At 40.3% G+C, this 23,888-nt stretch overlaps 1 protein-coding gene across 3 annotated transcripts in view; it reads right to left on the reverse strand.

The window, feature by feature from the left end:
* col22a1 (collagen, type XXII, alpha 1) overlaps nt 1-23,888 on the reverse strand; it is a 109,833-nt gene that overhangs the window by 3,573 nt on the left and 82,372 nt on the right. For all 3 annotated transcript variants that reach the window (XM_061882639.1, XM_061882638.1, XM_061882640.1), the window contains 20 exons: nt 21,808-21,852; nt 19,856-19,891; nt 19,666-19,779; nt 19,319-19,372; nt 19,019-19,072; nt 17,807-17,860; nt 17,671-17,724; nt 17,508-17,561; nt 17,362-17,415; nt 17,230-17,283; nt 17,110-17,154; nt 14,104-14,157; nt 12,350-12,403; nt 12,232-12,285; nt 7,025-7,096; nt 6,910-6,945; nt 5,974-6,018; nt 4,722-4,901; nt 4,584-4,650; nt 4,340-4,522 (listed from right to left, as the gene is read on the reverse strand). In XM_061882639.1, coding sequence (XP_061738623.1) covers nt 4,340-4,522; nt 4,584-4,650; nt 4,722-4,901; nt 5,974-6,018; nt 6,910-6,945; nt 7,025-7,096; nt 12,232-12,285; nt 12,350-12,403; nt 14,104-14,157; nt 17,110-17,154; nt 17,230-17,283; nt 17,362-17,415; nt 17,508-17,561; nt 17,671-17,724; nt 17,807-17,860; nt 19,019-19,072; nt 19,319-19,372; nt 19,666-19,779; nt 19,856-19,891; nt 21,808-21,852 — 1,363 coding nt within the window. The remainder of the gene's footprint in view (nt 1-4,339; nt 4,523-4,583; nt 4,651-4,721; nt 4,902-5,973; nt 6,019-6,909; nt 6,946-7,024; nt 7,097-12,231; nt 12,286-12,349; nt 12,404-14,103; nt 14,158-17,109; nt 17,155-17,229; nt 17,284-17,361; nt 17,416-17,507; nt 17,562-17,670; nt 17,725-17,806; nt 17,861-19,018; nt 19,073-19,318; nt 19,373-19,665; nt 19,780-19,855; nt 19,892-21,807; nt 21,853-23,888) is intronic.

The raw sequence follows: 23,888 nt of genomic DNA on the forward strand, positions 1-23,888 counted from the left end.
TCAACTGTGAGAGACAGAATGTGAAAAAAAAATACAGGAATTCACATTGTAGGAATTTCAAAGAATTTATTTGTAAATGATGGTGGAAAATAAGCATTCAAAGCTTTCACTGATGGAAAGAGGTTTTGGCTCAAAATCTCACGAAACATGGCCCCATTCATTCTTTCCTTAACACGGATCAATCGTCCTGTCCCCTTAGCAGAAAAACAGCCCTAAAGCATGATGTTTCCACCCCCATGTTTCACAGTAGGTATAGTGTTCTTGGGATGCAACTCAGTATTCTTCTTCCTCCAAACACCACCAGTTGAGTTTATACCAAAATGGATACATGGATGATTCAGCAGAGGATTGGGAGAATGTCATGTGGTCAGATGAAACCAAAATAGAACTTTTTGGTATAAACTCAACTCGTGTTTGGAGGAAGAAGAATACTGAGTTGCATTCCAAGAACACCATACCTACTGTGAAGCATGGGGGTGGAAACATCATGCTTTGGGGCTGTTTTTCTGCTAAGGGGACGGGACGATTGATCCGTGTTAAGGAAAGAATGAATGGGGCCATGTATCGTGAGATTTTAAACCAAAACCTCCTTCCATCAGTGAGAGCTTTGAACGGTTGACCAAATACTTATTTTCCACCATCATTTACAAATAAATTCTTAAAAATTCCTACAATGTGATTTTTTTTTTTCACATTCTGTCTCTCACAGTTGAAGTGTACCTATGATGAAAATTACAGACCTCTGTCATCATTTTAAGTGGGAGAACTTGCACAATCAGTGGCTGACGAAATACTTTTTTGCCCCACTGTATGTACATACTGGATTTTCCAGACCATAGGGCGCACCGTATCATAAGGCGCACTTCCGATGAATGCTCTATATTTGATCTATTAACATATATAAAGCGCACCGGATTATTGGGCACATTAAAGAAGTCGTATTATGATTTTTTTTCTAAACGTAAAAGACTTCCTTGTGGTTTACATAAACATATAACGGTGGTTCTTTGCTCAAAATGTTGCATAGATGATGTTTTGCACATCATCTTCAACTCACTTTCTGACAGTTTTGTGCGCGGTCTTATTTACGTGCCTCCACTTGGACAGCGTCTTCTCCCTGTCATCTTTGTTGTAGTGGTGTAGCGTGCAAGGACGGGAGTGGGTAAAGTGTCAAAATATGGCGCTAACTGTTTTAATGACATTCAGACTTTACTTCAATCAATAAGGGAGCAGCATCTCCTCAGCCGTGGCTCACTAGTGCAACAACAACACAGGAAATGTGTCCCGTGAAAACTAAAGTTCCTTGGGTGAATAAATAAACTCACAACACCGGTGTGTTTTAGTGCTTTCATGGTGCGTTTACTGACAGATATAAGTAAAAACTTTACACTACTTAATATTAGAAATAGCAACAGTGGAGGATGAATGTCACATAAGAAGAAGATAGAGAAAAAGACAAAACTTTTCCACTACAAAGGCGGACACGAACAATTTTTCAGGACTTATACAGATCCCAAATACAGATCAGCAGGTACCAGAAGGTACAAAAAGTTGGTTTTGCGTAATATTGCAAAACAAAACAGCAGATTATGTCTTACCTTATACACACACCATAATAATACTCCTATGTTGAAGCACATCAAACGGTGCAGCATACACTTATCTCTTATGTTTGACTGCCATCTACTGGTCACATTTATTACACCATGCACCAAATAAAATCACTTTGAGGTGGGTAAGCTAATAATAACATTGACAATCTTGATGCACCACCATCTCATTAGGTGCGTGTACACACAGGATGACTGTAATAGATTTTTGAACTTTTTGTGAACAAAGTGCAAGACATAAGGGCCACTATTAGTTCTCCCTTGGATCGCTTGTGCACGACATCACCCCCCGTCTGCTCAGCATGGCCTTCCTTTAAACCTGTCAGCCTACAGGATGTTCAGGTTTTAGTGGGCAAAATGAAACCATCGAGCCCTGTGGACATTGTTCCTACTCTACTGTTCTTTAATGTGTTTGATGTTGTTGGTCCTTGGGTGGTAAATTTGATAAATCTTTCACTTCACTCTGACTTGATCCCCAGCTTTTTTAAACACGCTGTGGTGAATCCCATCATTAAAAACCTAATCTTGATCCGGTGGAACCTATAAATAACCGGCCCATATCAAAACTTCCCTTCATGTCAAAAACCATTGAAAAAGTTGTAGGTAAGCAGCTAACCTCATTTTTAGAACAGCATGATTTTTATGATAAATATCAATCTTACTTTAGGTTATTTCACTCCACCGAAACTGCTCTTTTGAAAGTTTCCAGTGACGTGATGATGGCTGCTGACTCTGTTCGCTACACAGTTTTGGTTTTACTCGGTTTGACATCTGCCTTTGATACTGTGGCCCACAGGATACTGATAGCTTGCCTGAAATCTGAGATGGGGTTTTCTGGTGCAGTTCTCCAGTGGTGTACTTCTTATATAAATGAAATAACTTTTAATGGTGTCCAACCTGTCATGCCGTGTGGCCCAGGGTTATGTTCTGGGGACTGTTTTAATTTTGCTGATGCCGCTTGGGAGGTTGATCAGTAGTTTTAAAAATGTTTCTTATCATTTCTATGCAGACAATATTCAACTGTTATGCTCCTTCAATGATTCAGACTTTTACTTTTTATCGGAGTTCTTACAAAGTGTGTATCCTGTATTAAAAACTGCTTTTCCTCTAATTTCCTCCAGATAAGTTTTAACAAAAGGGAAACTCTAAAAATTGATCTGGATAAAAATATCCCCTGATGAAGAACTCTCTTGGTGCTCTGGGTGCATCTGTTCAAAGCAGCCTCACAAACCTTGGGCTTGTGTTGGATCAGTCAATGTCTTTGGAGGGTTTTATCATCTCAGAAATATTTCTAAAGTGAGAAATTTGTTGTCAAAATAGGTTCTGGAAATGATCATTCACGTGTTCATTTTGTCTGGTATTGAGTATTGCAATTCTCTACTCAATCTTTTCAACAAGTGAACGCCAAAGAGACTTCAGACAGTACAAAATGCAGCTTCTAAACTTTAGACCAATGCACCTAGTACAGTCCATATCACCCCTATTTCATCCAGTCTTCATTGGCTTCCAGTCAAATTCCACATTGAGTTTACGATTTTAGTCCTGACATTCCGTGCGTTGCATGGTGGGGCCCCTCAGTACATCACTGACTTGTTATGCCCATACTCTTCAGTTGCATGGTGGGGCCCCTCAGTACATCACTGACTTGTTATGCCCATACTCTTCAGTTGCATGGTGGGGCCCCTCAGTACATCACTGACTTGTTATGCCCATACTCTTCAGTTGCATGGTGGGGCCCCTCAGTACATCACTGACTTGTTATGCCCCTACTATTCAGTTGCATGGTGGGGCCCCTCAGTACATCACTGACCTGTTATGCCCCTACTATTCAGTTGCATGGTGGGGCCCCTCAGTATATCAGTGACTTGTTATGCCCATACTCTTCAGTTGCATGGTGGGGCCCCTCAGTACATCACTGACTTGTTATACCCATAATCTTCAGTTGCATGGTGGGGCCCCTCAGTACATCACTGACTTGTTATGCCCATACTCTTCAGTTGCATGGTGGGGCCCCTCAGTACATCACTGACTTGTTATGCCCCTACTATTCAGTTGCATGGTGGGGCCCCTCAGTACATCACTGACCTGTTATGCCCCTACTATTCAGTTGCATGGTGGGGCCCCTCAGTATATCAGTAACTTGTTATGCCATAATCTTCAGTTGCATGGTGGGGCCCCTCAGTACATCACTGACTTGTTATGCCCATACTCTTCAGTTGCATGGTGGGGCCCCTCAGCACATCTAAGTTTACTAAGTTTTTAATAGAAAATGTGTTAGGGAATTATGGGAAATCTGGGAATTTTGGGCCATCAAACATAGGTGACCCGAAGAAGTAGAATGTTTCATGGTGGAATTATTAAAAGTGGGGCAACGTTTGAAAAGTGTCAGCTGTGGATGGCAGGAGTAATCCAGGATTTCTAAAAACAAAAACCCAGACATTCGCAGCTGTGGCTGTAGGCAACCTCTTGATGCAGTTTTCAGGTAACTTTGAAAGAGGGCAGTAGCTGCATTTCATCCAGCTCTGTATGCGCTATAAAATGTTTCTACCTATCTGTTGTTTTGGATGAACTCATCAGGTGTTTTATTACTGACTGAGCAGTTTACTTAGTTTATTTCAGAACTGGTTGACATTTCTCCTTCATACACATTTTAGAACGATATATCAACTATAACACAGACGGCTATTTTGACCTCGCTAACAAATGTTATCATGAAGCGTGTCTTCTACCTTTAGGTCCCATGGGTCCCCGTGATCCTTCTCCGCCGTTCAGTCCCGGCATGCCAGGTTCTCCAGGTGGCCCAGGTCGTCCAGGACTGCCGTCCTTACCAGAGGGACCCGGTGGTCCCGGACGTCCTGCTGAACTTTTGACGTGCGCTGGCTGCATCTGAGCTGTGATGTAGGCCAGCTTGGCTACAAGAGAGATGCGAACGTCTGCTTGTGTTCTCCAGGAGAAGATGAAATGTTTGCTCACCATCCAGTTGTTTACTGAGTTCCTCCTGAATGAGACGTCTCATCAGCTCCACTGAAGCAGACTCGCCCTGAGAACACGCAAGATCATCACCTTGTTGTGTCCCATCAACCAACCAACCGATCATCTTTGTCTGCTCACCCTCGGTCCTGGCATTCCGGGGTTTCCAGAAGGTCCTTGAGGACCAGGAGATCCTAATTCTCCTGGTGGTCCTGACATGCCCATCATTCCAGTGTGTCCCTTCCGGCCAGGTGGTCCCGGATTTCCTGGCATACCTGGTTCTCCTGATTGTCCTTTGTCTCCTTTGATGCCCGTGTCGCCCTGGATGAGAGGATGCATCAAGGAGCGCTCTGATGTTTTAGGAACCTCCTACTAGTCCAGCAGCAAACAGGATTGTTGATGTTCTAGCTCAGAGGTCTTCAACAGCCATAGTGGGCCCACAGAGGTGGTTCGATCGTTGACTTTTTAAAATGTATTTCTTTATATTCCCTCTGCATGTTTCCCCACAATTTTAAATGTATTTGATGATATGACATAAAAACATGAGTAGATCATTATGATAATCATGTTAGCATTTACGATAGTTAGCAAGTCGCGTTCTAGCTTCCAGCTAGCAATTAGCAGCAATAATTCCAGGCAAGGGATTGACAGCGCTGGCTGCCAGATAGGGATTAGCACGTATTAACATGTTCATTGCCAGCAAGCTAGTAGTGCGCTAGTTGCCAGCTAACTATTACCATCCTAGTTGCCAGTTAAAAATTAGCATACTAGTAGCCAGCTAGCTATTTGTGTGCTAGTTTTTAGCTATAGATTAGCACGATAACTATAAAATACTAATTGCCGGTAAACTATTTATGTGCTCATTGTCAGATAACGGTTAACACGCTTGTTACAAGCTAGTGATTAATGATACTTTCTAGCCTGAGATTAGCACATTAGCATTCAACATGCTAAGTGCTAACACACTTTTGGTACAACTATTAGCGTGTTAGTGGCCAGCTCGCTATTAATATGCTAGTTTTTAGCTATAGAGTAGTACATTAGCTAAGAGCGGGCTAGTTGCCAGGGAAATATTAGCGCACTAGCTCTAAGTATCCCAGGTGCCAGCTACCAATGAACGCTTCTAGCTGCCAGCTACCTATTGGCGGCACTAGCTTCCAGCTAATGGTTACCACGCTGGTTGCTAGCTAGCGATTAACATATTTGTTGACAGCTATGGATTAATGGGACTAGCTGGTAGCTAGCAAATAGAGGTGACATACTGTATAATTTGAATATCTTCATACTTTCAAGACCAGTACAATTCCAAACAACTTTATGCTTGATATAGCATTCATCTTCCATCAGCTTGGGGATCCTTGGCCTGGAAAAAGTTTTGGTTCTTGGAACTCACCTTCTCTCCTTTCAGGCCACGGTCGCCCACCCTGCCTGGCATTCCCTGCAAGACCCCAAACATTGTTAGTCTTACCACACTGACCAGAGTACAGGACCACCCCAATATAATATCATACAGTGTGTCGCTGCTGTGGGTGAGTGACAGGAAGAAAAGCTCAGACTTACTGGTGTGCTTTTATGACGTAGAGAATAAAAAATATTACCATACACTGGAGTCAATTTAAGGACCACCAGGCAGAAGAGGTGTACCCACAGGGTATACAATGTATAAATGCATACTAAAGTTAGTTAGAAGTATCCATCCGTCCGTCTTCTACCGCTTGTCCCTCTCTGGGTTGCCGGGGGGGTGGGGTGCTGGAGCCTATCCCAGCTGCACTTGGGCCTGGAAGGCGTGGTACACCCCGAATTCTTTGTAATTCAGCAAATGTCCAACTCAGCCCTGTTGCTCACATTAGTCATGTTTTTTTAAATATAATAAACAGTATAATTAGTCAGTTATAATCGTGATTAATCAAATTTTGTCTATAGATGACTCATAATTAATTGTAGAAGGATTTTTTTTTTCTTCAAAAAGTGTATTTAAGACGGATTATTTTTAAGTTTTGACTAGTATTAATTTAACCGTAGTGTCTTTTTTTTTTTTTGCTTTATGGAAATGTGTAGCAGCTCAACACAAAATGTAAACACACACACACAAACAAACAAACAAAAACACACACACCACTATCACTTTACCACGTCCACAAAAATGGTCTCGTTAAAGGCCTACTGAAACCCACCACGCAGTCTGATAGTTTATATATCAATGATGAAATATAAACATTGCAACACATGCCAATACGGCCGCTTTAGTTTACTAAATTTAAATTTCCCGCGGAGTTCCTTGTTGAAAACGTCGCGGAATGATGACGCGTGTGATCAGATTGTTTCCTACCTGTTTCCCTTCAGGACCAACTGGACCAGGTGGACCCTGCAGATGGTGAAAATATTCACATTATGATCACTGACAATATGAAGGGATTTGGTGATCCTTCAAAGCAAACACTTACTGCAGGACCTTTAGGCCCACTGAATCCTGGTAATCCAGGGTTGCCAGGTTCTCCCTTGTCCCCCCTAAGACCCTGTGGACAGCAAAGAGGTGATTACACACCATGTTCACACTGCACTTATTGTCTGATCCACACAGATGACATTATTGTTCTTTGAGGTGTGCTTGCTAGAAAAAACTGCAAACATTTTCCAAGATTTTAACTCGACGTTCTCATTTCACCTTTTGCATCTTCCACCTTCCACATTTTGCATCTTCCACCTTCCACATTTTGCATCTTCCACCTTCCACATTTTGCATCTTCCACCTTTCCGCATCTCATACCTTTTGCATCTTCCACCGTCGACCTTTTCCATCTTCCACCTTTTTTATCTTCCACCTTTCTGCATCGTCCACCTTTCTGCATCGTCCACTTTTCTACATCTTCAACCTTCCTGTATCATCAACCTTTTGCATCTTCTACCTTTCTGCATCTTAAACCTTTCTGCATCTTCCACCTTTCTGCATTGCCTACTTCAGTGTTTTTCAACCTTTTTTGAGCCAAGGCACATTTTTTTGTTGAAAAAATCCGGAGGCACACTACCAGCATAAATAATGAAAAAATGAAACTCAGTTGACAGTAAAAATTCATAGTCACAATTGATGGATATGAATTCAAACCATAACCAACTATACCTGTTGTCTCAAAGTATGTGTACTGTCACATCATGCCGTGACTTATTTTGAGTTTTTTGCTGTTTTCCTGTGTGTAGTGTTTTAGTTCTTGTCTTGCGTTCCTATTTTGGTGGCTTTTTCTCTTTTTTTGGTATTTTCCTGTAGCAGTTTCATGTCTTCCTTTGAGCGATATTTCCCGTATCTACTTTGTTTAAGCAACCAAGAATATTTCAGTTGTTTTTATCCTTCTTTGTGGGGACACTGTTGATTGTCATGTCATGTTGGGATGTACTTTGTGGACACCGTCTTTGCTCCACAGTAAGTCTTTGCTGTCGTCCAGCATTCTGATTTTGTTTACTTTGTAGCCAGTTCAGTTTTAGTTTAGTTCTGCATTACTTTCCCTAAGCTTCAATGCCTTGTCTTAGGGGCACTCAACTTTTGTTTATTTTTGGTTTAAGCATTAGATACCTTTTTACCTTCAAACTACCTCCCGCTGTTTCCGACATCTACAAAGCTATTAATTACCGGCTGTCACCTACTGATATGGAAGAGTATTACATGGTTACTCTGCCGAGCTCTAGACAGCACCGACACTCAACAACAACACATCATTTGCAGACTAGAATTACTGGTTCGCAAAAAATATCTTTAACCCAAATAGGTGAAACTTGATAATCTTCCACGGCACACCAGACTGTATCTCACGGCACACTAGTGTGCCGCGGCACAGTGGTTGAAAAACACTGGCCTACCTTTCTCCATCTTCTAACTTTTGCACATTCCACCTTTTGATTCTACTACCTTTCTGCATCTTTTACATTTTGCACCTTCTACCTTTTGCATTAGCTACCTTTTGCATCCTCCACCTTTACTGCATCTCACCTTTCTCTATCTTCTATCTTTGGCATCTTATACCTTTTGCATCCTCCACCTTTACTGCATCTCACCTTTCTGCATCTTCTATCTTTGGCATCTTATACCTTTTGCATCTTCCACCTTTCGGCATCTTCCACCTTTTGCATCATCCACCCTTTTGCATGATCCACCTTTTGCATCTTCCACCTTTCTGCATCATCCAACTTTTGCATCCTCCACCTTTCTGCATCTTTTACATTTTGCACCGTCTACCTTTTGCATCCTCCACCTTTCTGCATCTTCTGCCTTTTTGCATCTTCCACCTTTCTGCATCTTCTACCTTTTTGCATCTTATACCTTTTGCATCTTCCACCTTTCTGCATCTTCTATCTTTGGCATCTTATACCTTTTGCATCGTCAACCTTTCTGCATATTCCATCTTTCTGCATCTTATACCTTTTGCATCTTCCACCTTCTACATCATCCACATTTTTGCATCATCTACCTTTTTGCATCTTCCACCTTTTTGCATCTTCCAACTTTCTACATCTTCCACCTTCTGCATCATCCACCTCTCTGCATCTTCCACCTTTTGCATCATCCACCTTTCTGCATCTTCCACCTTCTGCATCTTCCACCTTTCTGCATTGCCTACCTTTCTCCGTCTTCTAACTTTTGCATCTACTACCTTTCTGCATCTTGTTCATTTTGCATGAGCTACCTTTTACATCTTCCACCATTTTAATCTTCTACCTTTTGCATCTTCCACTTTTTGCATCTTCCACCTTTTGCATCTTCCACTTTTTGCATCTTCCACTTTTTGCATCTTCCACTTTTTGCTTCTTCAACCTTTTGCATCTTCTACCTTACTGCATCTTCCACTTCCCCCCTTCCTCCTGTGACGTCTTCTTGCCGACTGATGTAGCTTTCAGCGTGCAGCCATGACACATCCATCACTTCTTGCTGGCTAAGCTCCATGACAGCCATGGTTTGAGTGTGAAATTACTCCATTAGGCCGTGCAGAGCAGAGGTTCTTCTTGTGACACTTTGAGTAACCAAGCAGTCCTTTGTCTCCATTATTGAGCTGCTTGTAAAAACTAATGGTGAGAATCTAAGTGTGAAATTAGACAAGGATTACCAATCTTTTTTTGTTCAGGACCAAGGATCCCTTTGTGAGTTTTTTTATTTTTACCTCTGCCAAGCACATAGGTTTGTTCATTGACCACCCAGCTAGCTAATGAGGCACTTTCAACCAGGTAAAAAGTGAATAACCTCGCTAGTCAGTCAGCTAGTTGTTTGTTTATAACCAGGGCAAGTTAGTTAGTAAGCTCCAAAACAGGTCATTGGATTGCTTAGTTATAGCTGCTTAACTGTTTGGCCAGCTAATGAGTACAATTTTTAACTAGTTACTCTGCTTGTTGATTATTAGCTTGATAGTCCATCAGTTTATTCCTAGCCAGTGTGCTAGTTGGTTACAATGAAATCTAATTAGCTAAAAACTTAGTTTGGTAGTTAGCCATCGCATTAGTTAGTTAGCCATCACCTCTCAAGCTGGTCTGTCAACCACTTGATTAGTTCTAGCAGGTTAACTGCTGAGTTAGCTTTCTCACTAAGTACTCAGCTTGTTGGTTTATCAGTTTGTTAGTTATTGACATACATTTACTTTGAGTCAGATATGACTATGGAAGTAGAATTGTCTCACATCAACTGATATATATCAATATGATATTAATACTTATGTATATATTAATAATTATACAAATACACAAAAATAAATAATTTGTATAAATAAACGCATATTTGTAAATATATTTTTGAGATTTGAATACAAATATGCTTGATTTTGTATTTGTATTGAATTTGCATATGTGGATCGCTTTTTTGCTTTTGAGTCGAAGAGACATTCCTCCCACAAACCAGATGCACAAATAAATGTGACCTACACACTCCCCTGAACAACCAGCAGAGTCTCAGTCACAGACATGGTCAGACACTGGCGAGCCAACCAGAGGCACACTAGGGAGGGTCATATGATGATTGATATATGATGAGGATTTGACACACTTTGCACTGATAAGAGATCGGTATCTAAATCGGGACAAGGTCATTAAACGGCATTGATACAATAAAATAAGCAGCTAGCACGGTTTTTCAGATTAACTGGATACATTTGCATGAGCTAATACAGCGCTAATGTTAGCTAGCTAAGGCCCGTTGAGCATTCTCTCTGTAAAGACGTGGATTGTTTTTGTGCAGAGAACTACAGGCATTATGTACATAATGCTCTGTGACCCAGACCACTCTGGTTGCAGTGCCCTCTCCTGGTTGTTCCGGGGAGTGTGTTGGTCACATTTATTTGTGTATCTGGTTTGTGGGAGGAATGTCTCATCGACACAAAAGCAAAAGAGCGATCCACATATGCAAATTCAAAACAAATACAAACACAAAATCAAGCATATCTAAATTAAAATCACAAAAATATATTTACAAATACACTTTAATTTATACACATTCTTGATTTATTTATAGGTCACCTTTTTATATTTATAAATTTGTCGATATTTTCAAATCTCAAAAATATATTTACAAATACATGTTTATTTATACAAATTACCTATATAGCACATTTGTACTTATATATCTATTAATATATGGATAAGTATTAATATCATATTGATATATATATATATAAGTTGTGAGACAAATTTACTTCCATAGATATTGAACATAAATACTCACATGAGTTACTTAGTTAACGTTAACTTCAAACATTTCAATATCAACACATTCCACTTATCCTGGAAATTCAAACTAACAATGTTTAAAGTTACAAAAATTCCAACTTTTCAATCCCACATTCTCTAACCTTTTTTCTGTCAACGACTAGTCCCCCATTTTTCAACCATTCTACCACCAAAACATTCCTCTTATTCAGGACATTTATGTGTATCGTCCCGGTTTCTCCAAACACTTATTCTACATAAAAGTGTTTCTAATTTTACATATGAATGCCAAGTCAAACTGCTACTTGATCATGTGTGTCGATTGCCAGCATGCTAATATTAATATGCTTTTGCAGTGAAAATTTATTTTTTCATCCAAGCAAACTTTTAACATGCTAGCATGTTAGTTTTTGTTGCTGATTTTGTAGGCATGCACCCAATAGTTGTATATTTTGTTACTTGATGCTTTATAGCTTACGTGCTAAATGTTAGCATGTCATTTCTACTGAAATTGCATTTCGTAGTTAGTATAGTTACACTAATAAACTAGTCCTTCCAACAGGTAGTTTATTCAAAAACAGCAAACTGACAAAATGTTCAGTAAAGTATTAAATTTTTTTGTCGTTTTGGCATTTAATCAGCCAAGGAGTTGACTTTGTTAGTCAGTATTTTGTTGTTCTTTTACTGAGAGTGTTTTGACCCAGAAAACAATGTTATGGTCATTCCACCTGCACCTCAGGAAATAAGTAAATGCTTTTATGGTTAACTTAAACCTGTGGTGTGTGCCATTCAACGTCTTTCTTGATGAAAATGTTCATTTCCACTTCCAACATACGACGTTGCTCTTGTCACTGTGGCAAATACCACTTCCAGCCCGATCCAGTCTCCTCCTATTTATCAGCGTGCACCGAGCAGCACGACCACCCGTCAACATTGTTATCGTGACAAATGGTGCTAAAAATGTGTGTTGACTTACGGGTGTTCCAGGGATTCCTCCTTTGCCTGATGGCCCCGGCTCTCCTTGTTTGCCCTGAGAGAACATGTTATTGCCACATTTTTCTTTAAACGGGGACCACATGAGAAGTCTTACTCACTGGCTCTCCTCTTGGTCCAAGAAGACCTTCTGGTCCTGGAGGCCCCTTTAGACCCTGCCATCACAAAGCAGTAAGGTCCAAATACATGGGAATCGATACTGGTACCAATTTTCGGTGCTTTTGTGTGTGTTGATAAAGATTCATTGTTTTTAATAGTAAAATCATATTTTTTATTGGAACATTTAAAAAAAAAAGAGCTGAATATGATAAATATACTGACCAGTTGTTACATTTTATTATTACATTTCTGAGTCCATTTCTTTGTTGAAAATTGCTTCATTACCTAGAGGCAGTGCTCTCAGTGCTGCTGGAGAGATGGCCGAGTGTTCGGTTGATAGCATATGAACATTTTATAACACGGCTATCGTGACCAAAATCATTATTCTATTGGCAATAGTGTTAAATGTGCTTAAAAAGTACTTATACACACTGAAATCCTAAGGTTGTTTTTAATAACTAAAATAAACAGTGTGAGAAAAAAAACTCCACTATTTTGCATGTTTTATGTTTCTTATGCCTCACTGACAGTGTTCCAGTCTAAGTATTTTATCCTATTTTTTATTTTGATTTCTATTCATTGTTTTAATTGGTTTTACCCTTTAAAATTGTTTTTAATCATATTTATTTTCATATTGGTTTTATTTTGTATTCAGTCGTTGGTAGAGCAAATGATATTTGAATATTGTTTTTCATATTGTTGTGCAGCACTTTGGAAACATTAATGTTGTTTAGATGGGCTATACAAATAAAGTGGATTGGATTGATTAAATTGCTAAATTTGTATTGCTTTAAATATTGATTTGAACTGTAGCACATTTATTTCTATGAAAAGTGCTTTGAAAATAAAACCCATTAATATTTATTATTTCAGTGGACCTTCAATGCGCCATAAAACCACCTCTGTCTCGTATTCGCCCGATCAATCGCTCTGTTCACAGAGAGCACAGCTTGTAGGTTTAATGTGCACAATCTTGGGCGTTCAAACAGTAATTTAATACATTTATATTAGTTTAGATTGAGGTACGCTGTTTCTGAATGGGGAAAGTAGTTAATGCCTCTTGTTTTCATGTTAGCATTTAAGATAACGAGCTAGCGCCAGTCAAGCTGTGAGTTTATTTAAGGTGCAGTCATGACTTTTTGATCAACTTAATTTAAACCGGTAATACTAACTGTTGGGAGTTTTACTGCGGTTATCAATAATAGTTTATCATTAATACAGTTTATGGCTACATCTCGAGTTAGAGAATCTGCCATTGGACGTGACGTCATGGTGACATCAAACAGTTAGATTTGAGGTGAATAGGTAGGACCGGCAGGATTTGGTCTAGGGCCCAAAAGGTACCATCCCTACAATGCAGCTATATTTAAATGTGGGATGCAATGAAATGGGACAAAAGCGTCGTCACTCAGAAAGCAGCATTAAAATAACCACATGATTAAATGTTATTTTGGCGCTCTGCCCCCGAGCTTCTTTTAATCATCGCTGGGCTGAATTCCAGAAAAGACTGAGAAGAAATGTTCCATGTGAAGAATATTTCATGTACTCGTAACAGGCAGGGATTTGCTGTGCTGCAGTTTTTATCGCGAGGCCGCAGGAAGATTTACTGAGTATTTATGAGTTTATTACAAGCTTCTTCCTCCCTGAGAATATTTACTTTATTGAACAATTTGTCCTGGAAATAAAGCTCCAGGCATTGCTTATAAAATGAATATAATACAGAAGACTTTGTTGAAAAATACGAAGTATATCATACCTCCTTTCCGGGTTTGCCTTCCCGCCCAGGTGGTCCAGGCTTTCCATCTTCTCCCTTTTTTGGGATATGACAAAAAAACTCATGTAAGCCTCAAAACTAAGAATCATATTAGCAAATCATATTATGTAATATGTCGAGAAGAATCTCTTAGGAAATAAGCTCCTCCAAAATGAGGGTGGAAATGAAAGATTGATTGCAATTAAAGGATTAACATTTAAAAAAAAAAACAGTAATTGTAAATTTGTTCCAGGAGTACGAGTTCTTATCTTTTATACCAAGCAGCACACATGTTTTTTCTTTTTTTTGGCCTTGTGTGATTATGTCATACATTCAGTACTTACTACAGACTTCTATGGAAATACAAAAACCGAGACTCAGAGGTCATTCGCCCGGACGCGGGTCACCGGGGCCCCCCTCTGCAGCCAGGCTCGGAGTTGTGGCCGCAAGGTAGTTGGGGCCTGTCGGGGCGGTAATCCTAGAACCCGTTGGTGGACACCGGCAGTGAGGGATGGCGTCAAGCTGAAGAAAGAGTCCTATCGGGTTCTTTTGGCTCATGGGACTCCGGAGGCAGCGGACAAGTACCGACAGGCCAAGCGGTGTGCAGCTTCAGCGGTCGCGGAGGCAAACACTCGGACAAGGGAGGAGTTCGGGGAAGCCATGGACAACGACTTCCGCATGGCTTTGAAGCAATTCTGGACCACCATCCGCCGCCTCAGAAAGGGGAAGCAGTGCACTGTCAACACCGTGTATGGTGCGGATGGTGTTCTGCTGACCTCGACTGCGGATGTTGTGGATCGGTGGAGAGAATACTTTGAAGTCCACCTCAATCCCACCAACACGTCTTCCTATGAGGAAGCAGTGCCTTGGGAATCTGTGGTGGGCTCTCCTATTTCTGGGGCTGAGGTTGCTGAGGTAGTTAAAAAGCTCCTCAGTGGCAAAGCCCCGGGGGTGGGTGAGATCCGCCCGGAGTTCCTTAAGGCTCTTGATGCTGTGGGGCTGTCTTGGTTGACAAGACTCTGTAGCATCGTGTGGACATTTGGGGCGGTACCTCTGGATTGACAGACCGGGGTGGTGGTTCCTCTCTTTAAGAAGGGGGACCGGAGGGTGTGGTCCAACTATCGTGGGATCACACTCCTCAGCCTTCCTGGTAAGGTCTATTCAGGTGTACTGGAGAGGAGGCTAGGCTGGATAGTCGAACCTCGGATTCATGAAGAACAGTGTGGTTTTCATCCTGGTCGTGGAACTGTGGACCAACTCTATACTCTCGGCGGGGTCCTTGAGGGTGCATGGGAGTTTGCCCAACCAGTCTACATGTGCTTTGTGGACTTGGAGAAGGCATTCAACCGTGTCCCTCGGGAAGTCCTGTGGGGAGTGCTCAGACAGTGTAAGGTATCAGACTCTCTGATAGTGGCGGTCCGTTCCCTGTATGATCAGTGTCAGAGCTTGGTTTGCATTCCCAGCAGTAAGTCGGACACGTTCCCAGTGAGGGTTGGACTCCGCCAAGGCTGTCCTTTGTCACCCATTCTGTTCATAACTTTTATGGACAGAATTTCTAGCCACAGTCAAAGCGTTGAGGGGTTCCGGTTTGGTGACCGCAGGATTAGGTCTCTGCTTTCTGCAGATGATGTGGTCCTGATGGCTTCACCTGGCCAAGATCTTCAGCTCTCACTGGATCAGTTTGCAGCCGAGTGTGAAGCGACCGGGATGAGAATCAGCACCTGCAAGTCTGAGTCCATAGTTCTCGCCCGGAAAAGGGTGGAGTGCCATCTCCGGGTTGGGGAGGAGACCCTGCCCCAAGTGGAGGAGTTCAAGTACCTGGGAGTCTTGTTCATGAGTGAGGGAAGAGTGGATCGTGAGATCGACAGGCGGATCGGTGCGGCGTCTTCAGTAATGCGGACGTTGTATCGATCCCTTGTGGTGAAGAACGAACTGAGCCGGAAGGCAAAGCTCTCAATTTACCGCTCGATCTACGTTCCCATCCTCACCTATGGTCATGAGCTGTGGGTTATGACCGAAAGGACAAGATCACGAGTACAAGCGGCCCAAATGAGTGTCCTCCACCGGGTGGAAGGCGTCTCCCTTAGAGATAGGGTGAGAAGCTCTGCCATCCAAAGGGAGCTCAAAGTAAAGCCGCTGCTCCTCCACAGGGAGAGGAGCCAGATGAGGTGGTCCGGGCATCTGGTCAGGATGCCACCCGAACGCCTCCCTGGGGAGGTGTTTTGGGCACATCCGACCAGTAGGAGGCCACGGGGACGACCCAGGACACGTTGGGAAGACTATGTCTCCCAGCTGGCCTGGGAACGCCTCGGGATCCCCCGGGAAGAGCTGGACCAAGTGGCTGGGGAGAGGAGAGTCTGGGCTTCCCTGCTTAGGCTGCTGCCCCCGCAACCCAACCTCGGATAAGCGGAAGAAGATGGATGGATGGAGTATTTATGTGTGTCATTATGTGCTGTTTAAACGGGTTAGTGCTGACAATGACATTTTGTTGTACTTGCGCAATGACAATAAAGGTCCTTCCTTCCTTAATATTCGGTTAAAAAAACAAAAATCTACCCCACACATTGTAATTTTTGCTCACACTTATCTATTTTTGTGAACAATTTGTATGAAAAAAGAAAACTAATTTGATCTAAAATGAACGTTTTAGTGAAAATGTTAAAAACATATTTCTTTCTGACAGAACTTGGACGGGGGATGGAACCCAGAACGACCGCCTTACGAGGCCAGCATGAACGTTGCATGCCAAGGGGGAGCGTGACAATGTCAAGGGAAATTTGCCAGTATACGTATTTGTATCAGTGAAAGAGCAGGAAGGGGCTAGGAATAAGTTGTAGTAAAACTTTGTATGAAACATCCTGTCGTTCTTTCATTGACATTCTTTTCTTCACACGTACATGCTGCCACAAAATGTTGCATTACTATTTTACTATAAAACAATAATAATATATTTTATGCAACAACAACTAATACTTGTATTAGATGCTGACTGATGAGTGCTGTGCTTACCTTTGACCCCTGACTACCAGGTTCTCCTCTGTGACCCTTGAAGCCCTGAACAGAAGAGATATTTATTATTATTACTATTTTCTGCCATTGACATATTTCAACTTCCTGGCGGCAACTTACTGGAAGTCCTCGTTGTCCAGAGTTTCCAGGTGGTCCAGGTTCACCTTGCTTGCCCTAAAAGACAATAAACACAAGTTTCTGCATGACATTTATTATCTTGTTTCGGTTTTCTTTGTGTTGAAATCTACTTACTGGTTCTCCTGCTTCACCTTGTTGGCCATCCTTGCCCGTCTTGCCAAGTGGACCCTGCAGATGCATGGAATATAAATATATATATATATATATATACAGTATATGTATGTCCTATTCATTATGCTGGTTCTATTTGTTGTTCTTACTGTCAGGCCAGGAAGACCTGGAGGTCCCTGGATCCCTTTAAGACCTTCTTTGCCCTGCGAAAAACAATCAGACAGTCATTAAAAATATCACATCTCTGGCTGACGTACAGTATATGTAAAGTGTGCAAGCTAATTCGGTTTTATGAACGTGAAACCACATGACCTTTTCTCCAGGTGGTCCTGGGGGACCAGCAGGACCAGGTTGTCCATCGTTACCCTGAACAGGGAAGAAAATAACCAATAAGCATACTTCATGTTTGAGTAAGTACTTAATACTATTAGTAAAAATCATCATTTACAGCTGAGCCCATCATCCCAGCAGGACCAGGGTGGCCAGGAGGTCCAGGATGACCCTGGAAAGAAATAATCATTATTGAAATATTACTTACAACATACGCACATATTCATGCCATGAACACGTCTCTACTGTCCTGTAAATACAAACATATTAATGTACTGAATGTGTGTTTACATCCTGTATATACAAACATGTTAATGCACTGAATATGTGTTTACGTCCTGTAAATACAAACATATTAATGTATTAAATGTGTGTGTTTATATCCTGTAAATACAAAGATATTAATGTACTGATTATGTGTGTTTACGTCCTGTAAATACAAACATAATGCACTGAATATGTGTTTACATCCTGTAAATACAAACATATCAACATACTGAATGTGTGTTTACGCTCTGTAAATACAAACATATTAATGTCCTAATTGTGTGTTTAAGTCCTGTAAATACAAACATATTAATGTACTGATTATGTGTGTTTACGTCCTGTAAATACAAATATATTAATGCACTGAATATGTGTTTACATCCTGTAAATGCAAACATATCAACATACTGAATGTGTGTTTACGCTCTGTAAATACAAACATATTAATGTACTAATTGTGTGTTTACGTCCTGTAAACACAAAAATATTAATGTACTAATTATGTGTGTTTATGTCCTGTAAATACAAACATATTAATCCACTGAATATGTGTTTACATCCTGTAAATACAAACATATCAACATACTGAATGTGTTTACGCTCTGTAAATACAAAAGATAAATGTACTAATTGTGTGTTTACGTCCTGTAAATACAAACATATTAGTGTACTAATTGTGTGTTCACGTCCTGTAAATACAAACATAAATGTACTAATTATGTGTGTTTACGTCCTGTAAATACAATTATATTAATGTACTAATTGTGTGTGTTTATGTCCTGTAAATACAAACATATTAATGTTCTAATTATGTGTGTCTACGTCCTGTAAATACAAACATATTAATGTACTAATTATGTGTGTTTACGTCCTGTAAATACAAATATATCAATGTACTAAATATGTGTGTTTATGTCCTGTAAATACAAACATATTAGTGTACTAAATATGTGTGTTTATGTCCTGTAAATACAAACATATTAATGTATTAAATATGTGTATTTACGTCCTGTAAATACAAACATATTAATGTATTGAGTATGTGTTTACGTCTTGTAAATACCTTTTCTCCTTTATCTCCTGGGGCTCCAGAAGTTCCACGATCGCCTTTGAGTCCCTGTGAGAATTGTATAGATACATTTTATTTATTACCTGTAAAAATGCTAAAAATTATAACTTGGTGGTTTAGTTTTAGAATAAATATATCAATCAATAGATATTTAGGATTAAAAAAAAAATTGTACGTATGTTTTTTTTTTAAGATACTTTTAAAATCTAGTAAGACATTCAAATGAGTGTGCCCAATAACACTGAGCCATGAGCCATTAATTATATTGATGAATAAAGCGTTGAGCTAACTTGCCTTTCCTCCGTCAGTTCCAGGAGGTCCTTGAGGTCCAGGTAGTCCCGGCGAGCCCTGTAAGAAGCACAGCAGACCATAAGTCTCTGTCCTGGGACTCAATAAGTCCTAATTGCTCACTACTGCCCCCAGAGGAGGCCTGGCTAATGAGCTCCATCATCCGCCATGCCAACTGTGATTGATGAGAACAAATTAGTCGCTTAGTTTAAAGGCTAATAATGTGCGCACACCCACACACACACACACACACACTCACACGCACACGAACACACTTAAGGGCCCTTAATTGACTTGACATTAGGTGACTTGGGATGTTACGACAATGTAGAATATAAATGACTTTGTCCTACTTGGTAGCCGTCTTGGCCATTTTTCCCAGGAGCTCCCTGGAGTCCTTTATCGCCTGAGAGTCCTGGGATTCCAGGTGGTCCAGGTGGACCTGCCGGGCAGTCTGAACAGATGTCCTACAAAAATGCCAGAGTCATTTACTTAAAGATATGAAAATTAAAAAAATAAATTTAAACACGAGGCTGTGCTTACTTTCAGTTTTAAGTCAGAAAGGTCCGCTGCTTTTCCCTGAGATAAAAGATGGAGAATAAATCAACTAATTATATTTCAGAGGAAAATAAAACAAATTAAATATATGAACTGTGTGCTTCAAATAGCAAAAAAAAAAGTTTTATGGAGCATAAACAGTTCTGGTGTCCCAATCTGATATTGATATTGGAAAAATACCAGAAAAAAAAAGGATCAAATTATATGTGCTTGCATGTAAAATGTGTGATATCATGTGCGATGCAAGCAGTTCTGTGGTGTGTTTAGTTGTGTGTGTGATATCATGTGTGATACAAGCAGCCCTACAGCATGTTTACTTATTTGTGGTATCATGTGCAATACAAGCAGTCGTGCAGCGTGTTTACTTGTGTGTGATATCATGTGCAATACAAGCAGTCGTGCAGGGTGTTTACTTGTGTGTGATATCATGTGCTATACAAGCAGTCGTGCAGCGTGTTTACTTGTGTGTGATGTGATATGTGCGATACTAGCAGTCGTGCAGCGTGCTTACTTGTGTGTGATATCATGTACGATATAAGCAGTCCTGCAGCATGTTTACTTGTGTGTGATATCATGAGCAATACAAGTAGTCCTGCAGCGTGTTTACTTGTGTGTGATATCATGTGCGATACAAGCAGTCGTGCAGCGTGTTTACTTGTGTGTGATATCATGTGCGATACAAGCAGGTGTGCAGGGTGTTTACCTGTGTGTGTGTGTGATATCATGTGCGATGCAAGCAGTTCTGTGGTGTGTTTAGTTGTGTGTGTGATATCATGTGTGATACAAGCAGCCCTACAGCATGTTTACTTATTTGTGGTATCATGTGCAATACAAGCAGTCGTGCAGCGTGTTAACTTGTGTGTGATATCATGTGCAATACAAGCAGTCGTGCAGGGTGTTTACTTGTGTGTGATATCATGTGCCATACAAGCAGTCGTGCAGCGTGTTTACTTGTGTGTGATGTGATATGTGCGATACTAGCAGTCGTGCAGCGTGCTTACTTGTGTGTGATATCATGTACGATATAAGCAGTCCTGCAGCATGTTTACTTGTGTGTGATATCATGAGCAATACAAGTAGTCCTGCAGCGTGTTTACTTGTGTGTGATATCATGTGCGATACAAGCAGTCGTGCAGCGTGTTTACTTGTGTGTGATATCATGTGCGATACAAGCAGTCGTGCAGCGTGTTTACTTGTGTGTGATATCATGTGCGATACAAGCAGGTGTGCAGGGTGTTTACCTGTGTGTGTGTGTGATATCATGTGCGATACAAGCAGTCCTGCAGTGTGTTTACTTGTGTGTGATATCATGTGCGATACAAGCAGTCCTGCAGTGTGTTTACTTGTGTGTGATATCATGTGTCATACAATCAGTCCTACTTGCTGGACAGCTAGCTAACATCTAAATGTTCTCAAATAAACACACAAGCTCTTATATTTTACAAATGGTAAACATGCTAGGCTAGAGGCTACCAGGAGATAGCAGCTACACAACAGCTAAGCACACAACAGCACATCAGCTAGACATATGTAATAACCATTGAACAATAAAACAACACGTGTCAATATAAACAAGTATTAAATAAATATAGTTGCATACAAAGTCTCCAAGACCGAAGCGTATCCGAATATTTCCAGGAACAAACGTGTCCGCATCATTCAACTTACGGTGCCACTTCAATTCAAAAACAGCATAAACGTAAATCCATTCCAGACGGTTAATAATAAATAGGTTGGTGTTTCTCATAACTACCAATGTTCTCTGATTCATTTCACTTCAAAAAATATTTTCATACATTCTACAAGATTAAATAATACAACATTATTATTGCATCGCAAGTAAAAAACAGACATCCCTAATATGCAGTAATAACTGGATGATTCCTTGTCGGATACATTGTGGTGGTCTACTACTTTGTTGTTAAATAACTACTTACAGGCTCTCCAGCTGATCCTTTCTCCCCAGGCCTTCCAGGCAGACCCTGTTTGAAAGTAACCATAATTATTATAATAATAAGAGACAACATCAAAGCAGTTTTTCCCATTTGTTTCAGACTTAAACTGTCAAATAAAACTTTGAAGTGTCCAAGCTATGTTATAAATAACATTTTAGGCATATATTAATTGAGTAATGATAGAAGGTAACTAAATAGAACTAAAATAAAAAAATAAAGGTTGTAGGAATTAATAGTGAGGGTGCTGAGAAAAAGAGGAACATTTGGTATCATCACAAAGTTGAGCCACACAAACCCCAAAAGAACATTTTGAAAATCAGGACATTTCCCTTAATTGTAATTCACCACGATATTTGACCTTGAGATTTATTCCCAGCACCAACTTGGTTTAACTGTCTTTGTGACTCTTACATGTCTCATGTACAACATCATTTTTTGTAAATATTTACTAACATTGTCATCATTAAAACTCTGTAAAAGTTTTCACTACACCATCGGTACCGAGAAGACACGTCCAAGACTTGCAATTTTTCAAGACGGAGTTACTGGGGCGTCATGTTGCGTGATATTTGAATGACTTATTCATATTTTCTATCAAGAACAGCTTACCTGGGATTAAGAGGGAACAGGAATATAAACATGAACAAGGAGTAGATTTAAAAAAAAAACCTAACTAAATCTGATTATTATCACAACATTTTCAACCACTTTCACTTTTGTCTTTGCAACGAATGACACACGAGGGCGCCATTGACTTCCATCACATAATAAACTTTTTTATGGCAAAGCACTTACTGTGGCTTAAATCTATGTCTGTGGCCTAAAAAAAGTAGACTTTAAAATGATCAGTATTGTGATTTGATTTAAGTAAAGTAGTAAAAAAAAGACGCTGAGCACATTGTTCAGGTTTCTGTACGGTTTCAAAATAAATACTGGTTAAGTACCGTATTTTTCGGACTATAAGTCGCAGTTTTTTTCATAGTTTAGCCAGGGGTGCGACTTATACTCAGGAGCGACTTATGTGTGAAATTATTAACACATTACCGTAAAATATCAAATAACATTATTTATCTCATTCGCGGAAGAGACAAAGAAAATGTCAGCAATCGTCACACACACGTCAACCAATAAGAATTTGACGGGGGAGGGTCATGGCAGAAGTGCATTGTGGGTCATGGGATGCTAACTGCTTTATGCTACTGCCGGAGCTATTAAAATGGGTGATTTCATGGTTGGCGGTAACTTATAAAAACTGAGAAGGGCTGAACAAAAATGGCGTTGAAAAGGAAATCATGTACTGCAGATTACAAGCTGGACGTAGTGAAATATGCAGCAGAAAAGGACAAAAGGAAGTGGCGCATACCTTTGGAGTTGGCAGAGTTGTTTAGAAACGACATCGAGGAAGAAGATTTTATGGGATTTATGGATTAGGAGTGACAGATAGTTTGGTAAAGGTATAGCATGTTCTATATGTGAATTAGTGAATTATATTTATATAGCGCTTTTCTCAAGTGACTCAAAGCGCTTTACATGGTGATACCCAATATTTAAGTTACATTTAAACCAGTGTGGGTAAAGTGTCTTGCCCAAGGACACAACGGCAGTAACTAGGATGGCACAAGCAGGAATCGAACCTGCAACCCTTAAGTTGCTGGCACGGCCACTCTACCAACCGAGCTATGCCGCCTCCAACTATAATCAATGTTATAGTTATTTGAATGACTCTTACCATAATATGTTGGGTTAACATAGCAGTTGCTTATTTATGCCTCATATAACCTACACTTATTCAGCCTGTTGTTCACTATTCTTTATTTATTTTAAATTGCCTTTCAAATGTCTATTCTTGCTGTTGGCTTTTATCAAATACATTTCCCCCAAAAATGCGACTTATACTCCAGTGCGACTTATATGTGTTTTTTTTTCTTCTTTATTATGAATTTTCGGCCGGTGCGATGTATAATCCGGAGCTTTTATTTTTTATCCGAAAAATACGGTACTTGTGTTTGGTATGTAATCTTTTATATGACTTTGTGATTCAAATACAGATTACAAAAAAGAAA

The sequence above is a fragment of the Nerophis ophidion genome, linkage group LG21 (genome assembly GCF_033978795.1).
Source record: "Nerophis ophidion isolate RoL-2023_Sa linkage group LG21, RoL_Noph_v1.0, whole genome shotgun sequence".
Classification (NCBI taxonomy): Eukaryota; Metazoa; Chordata; class Actinopteri; order Syngnathiformes; family Syngnathidae; genus Nerophis; species Nerophis ophidion.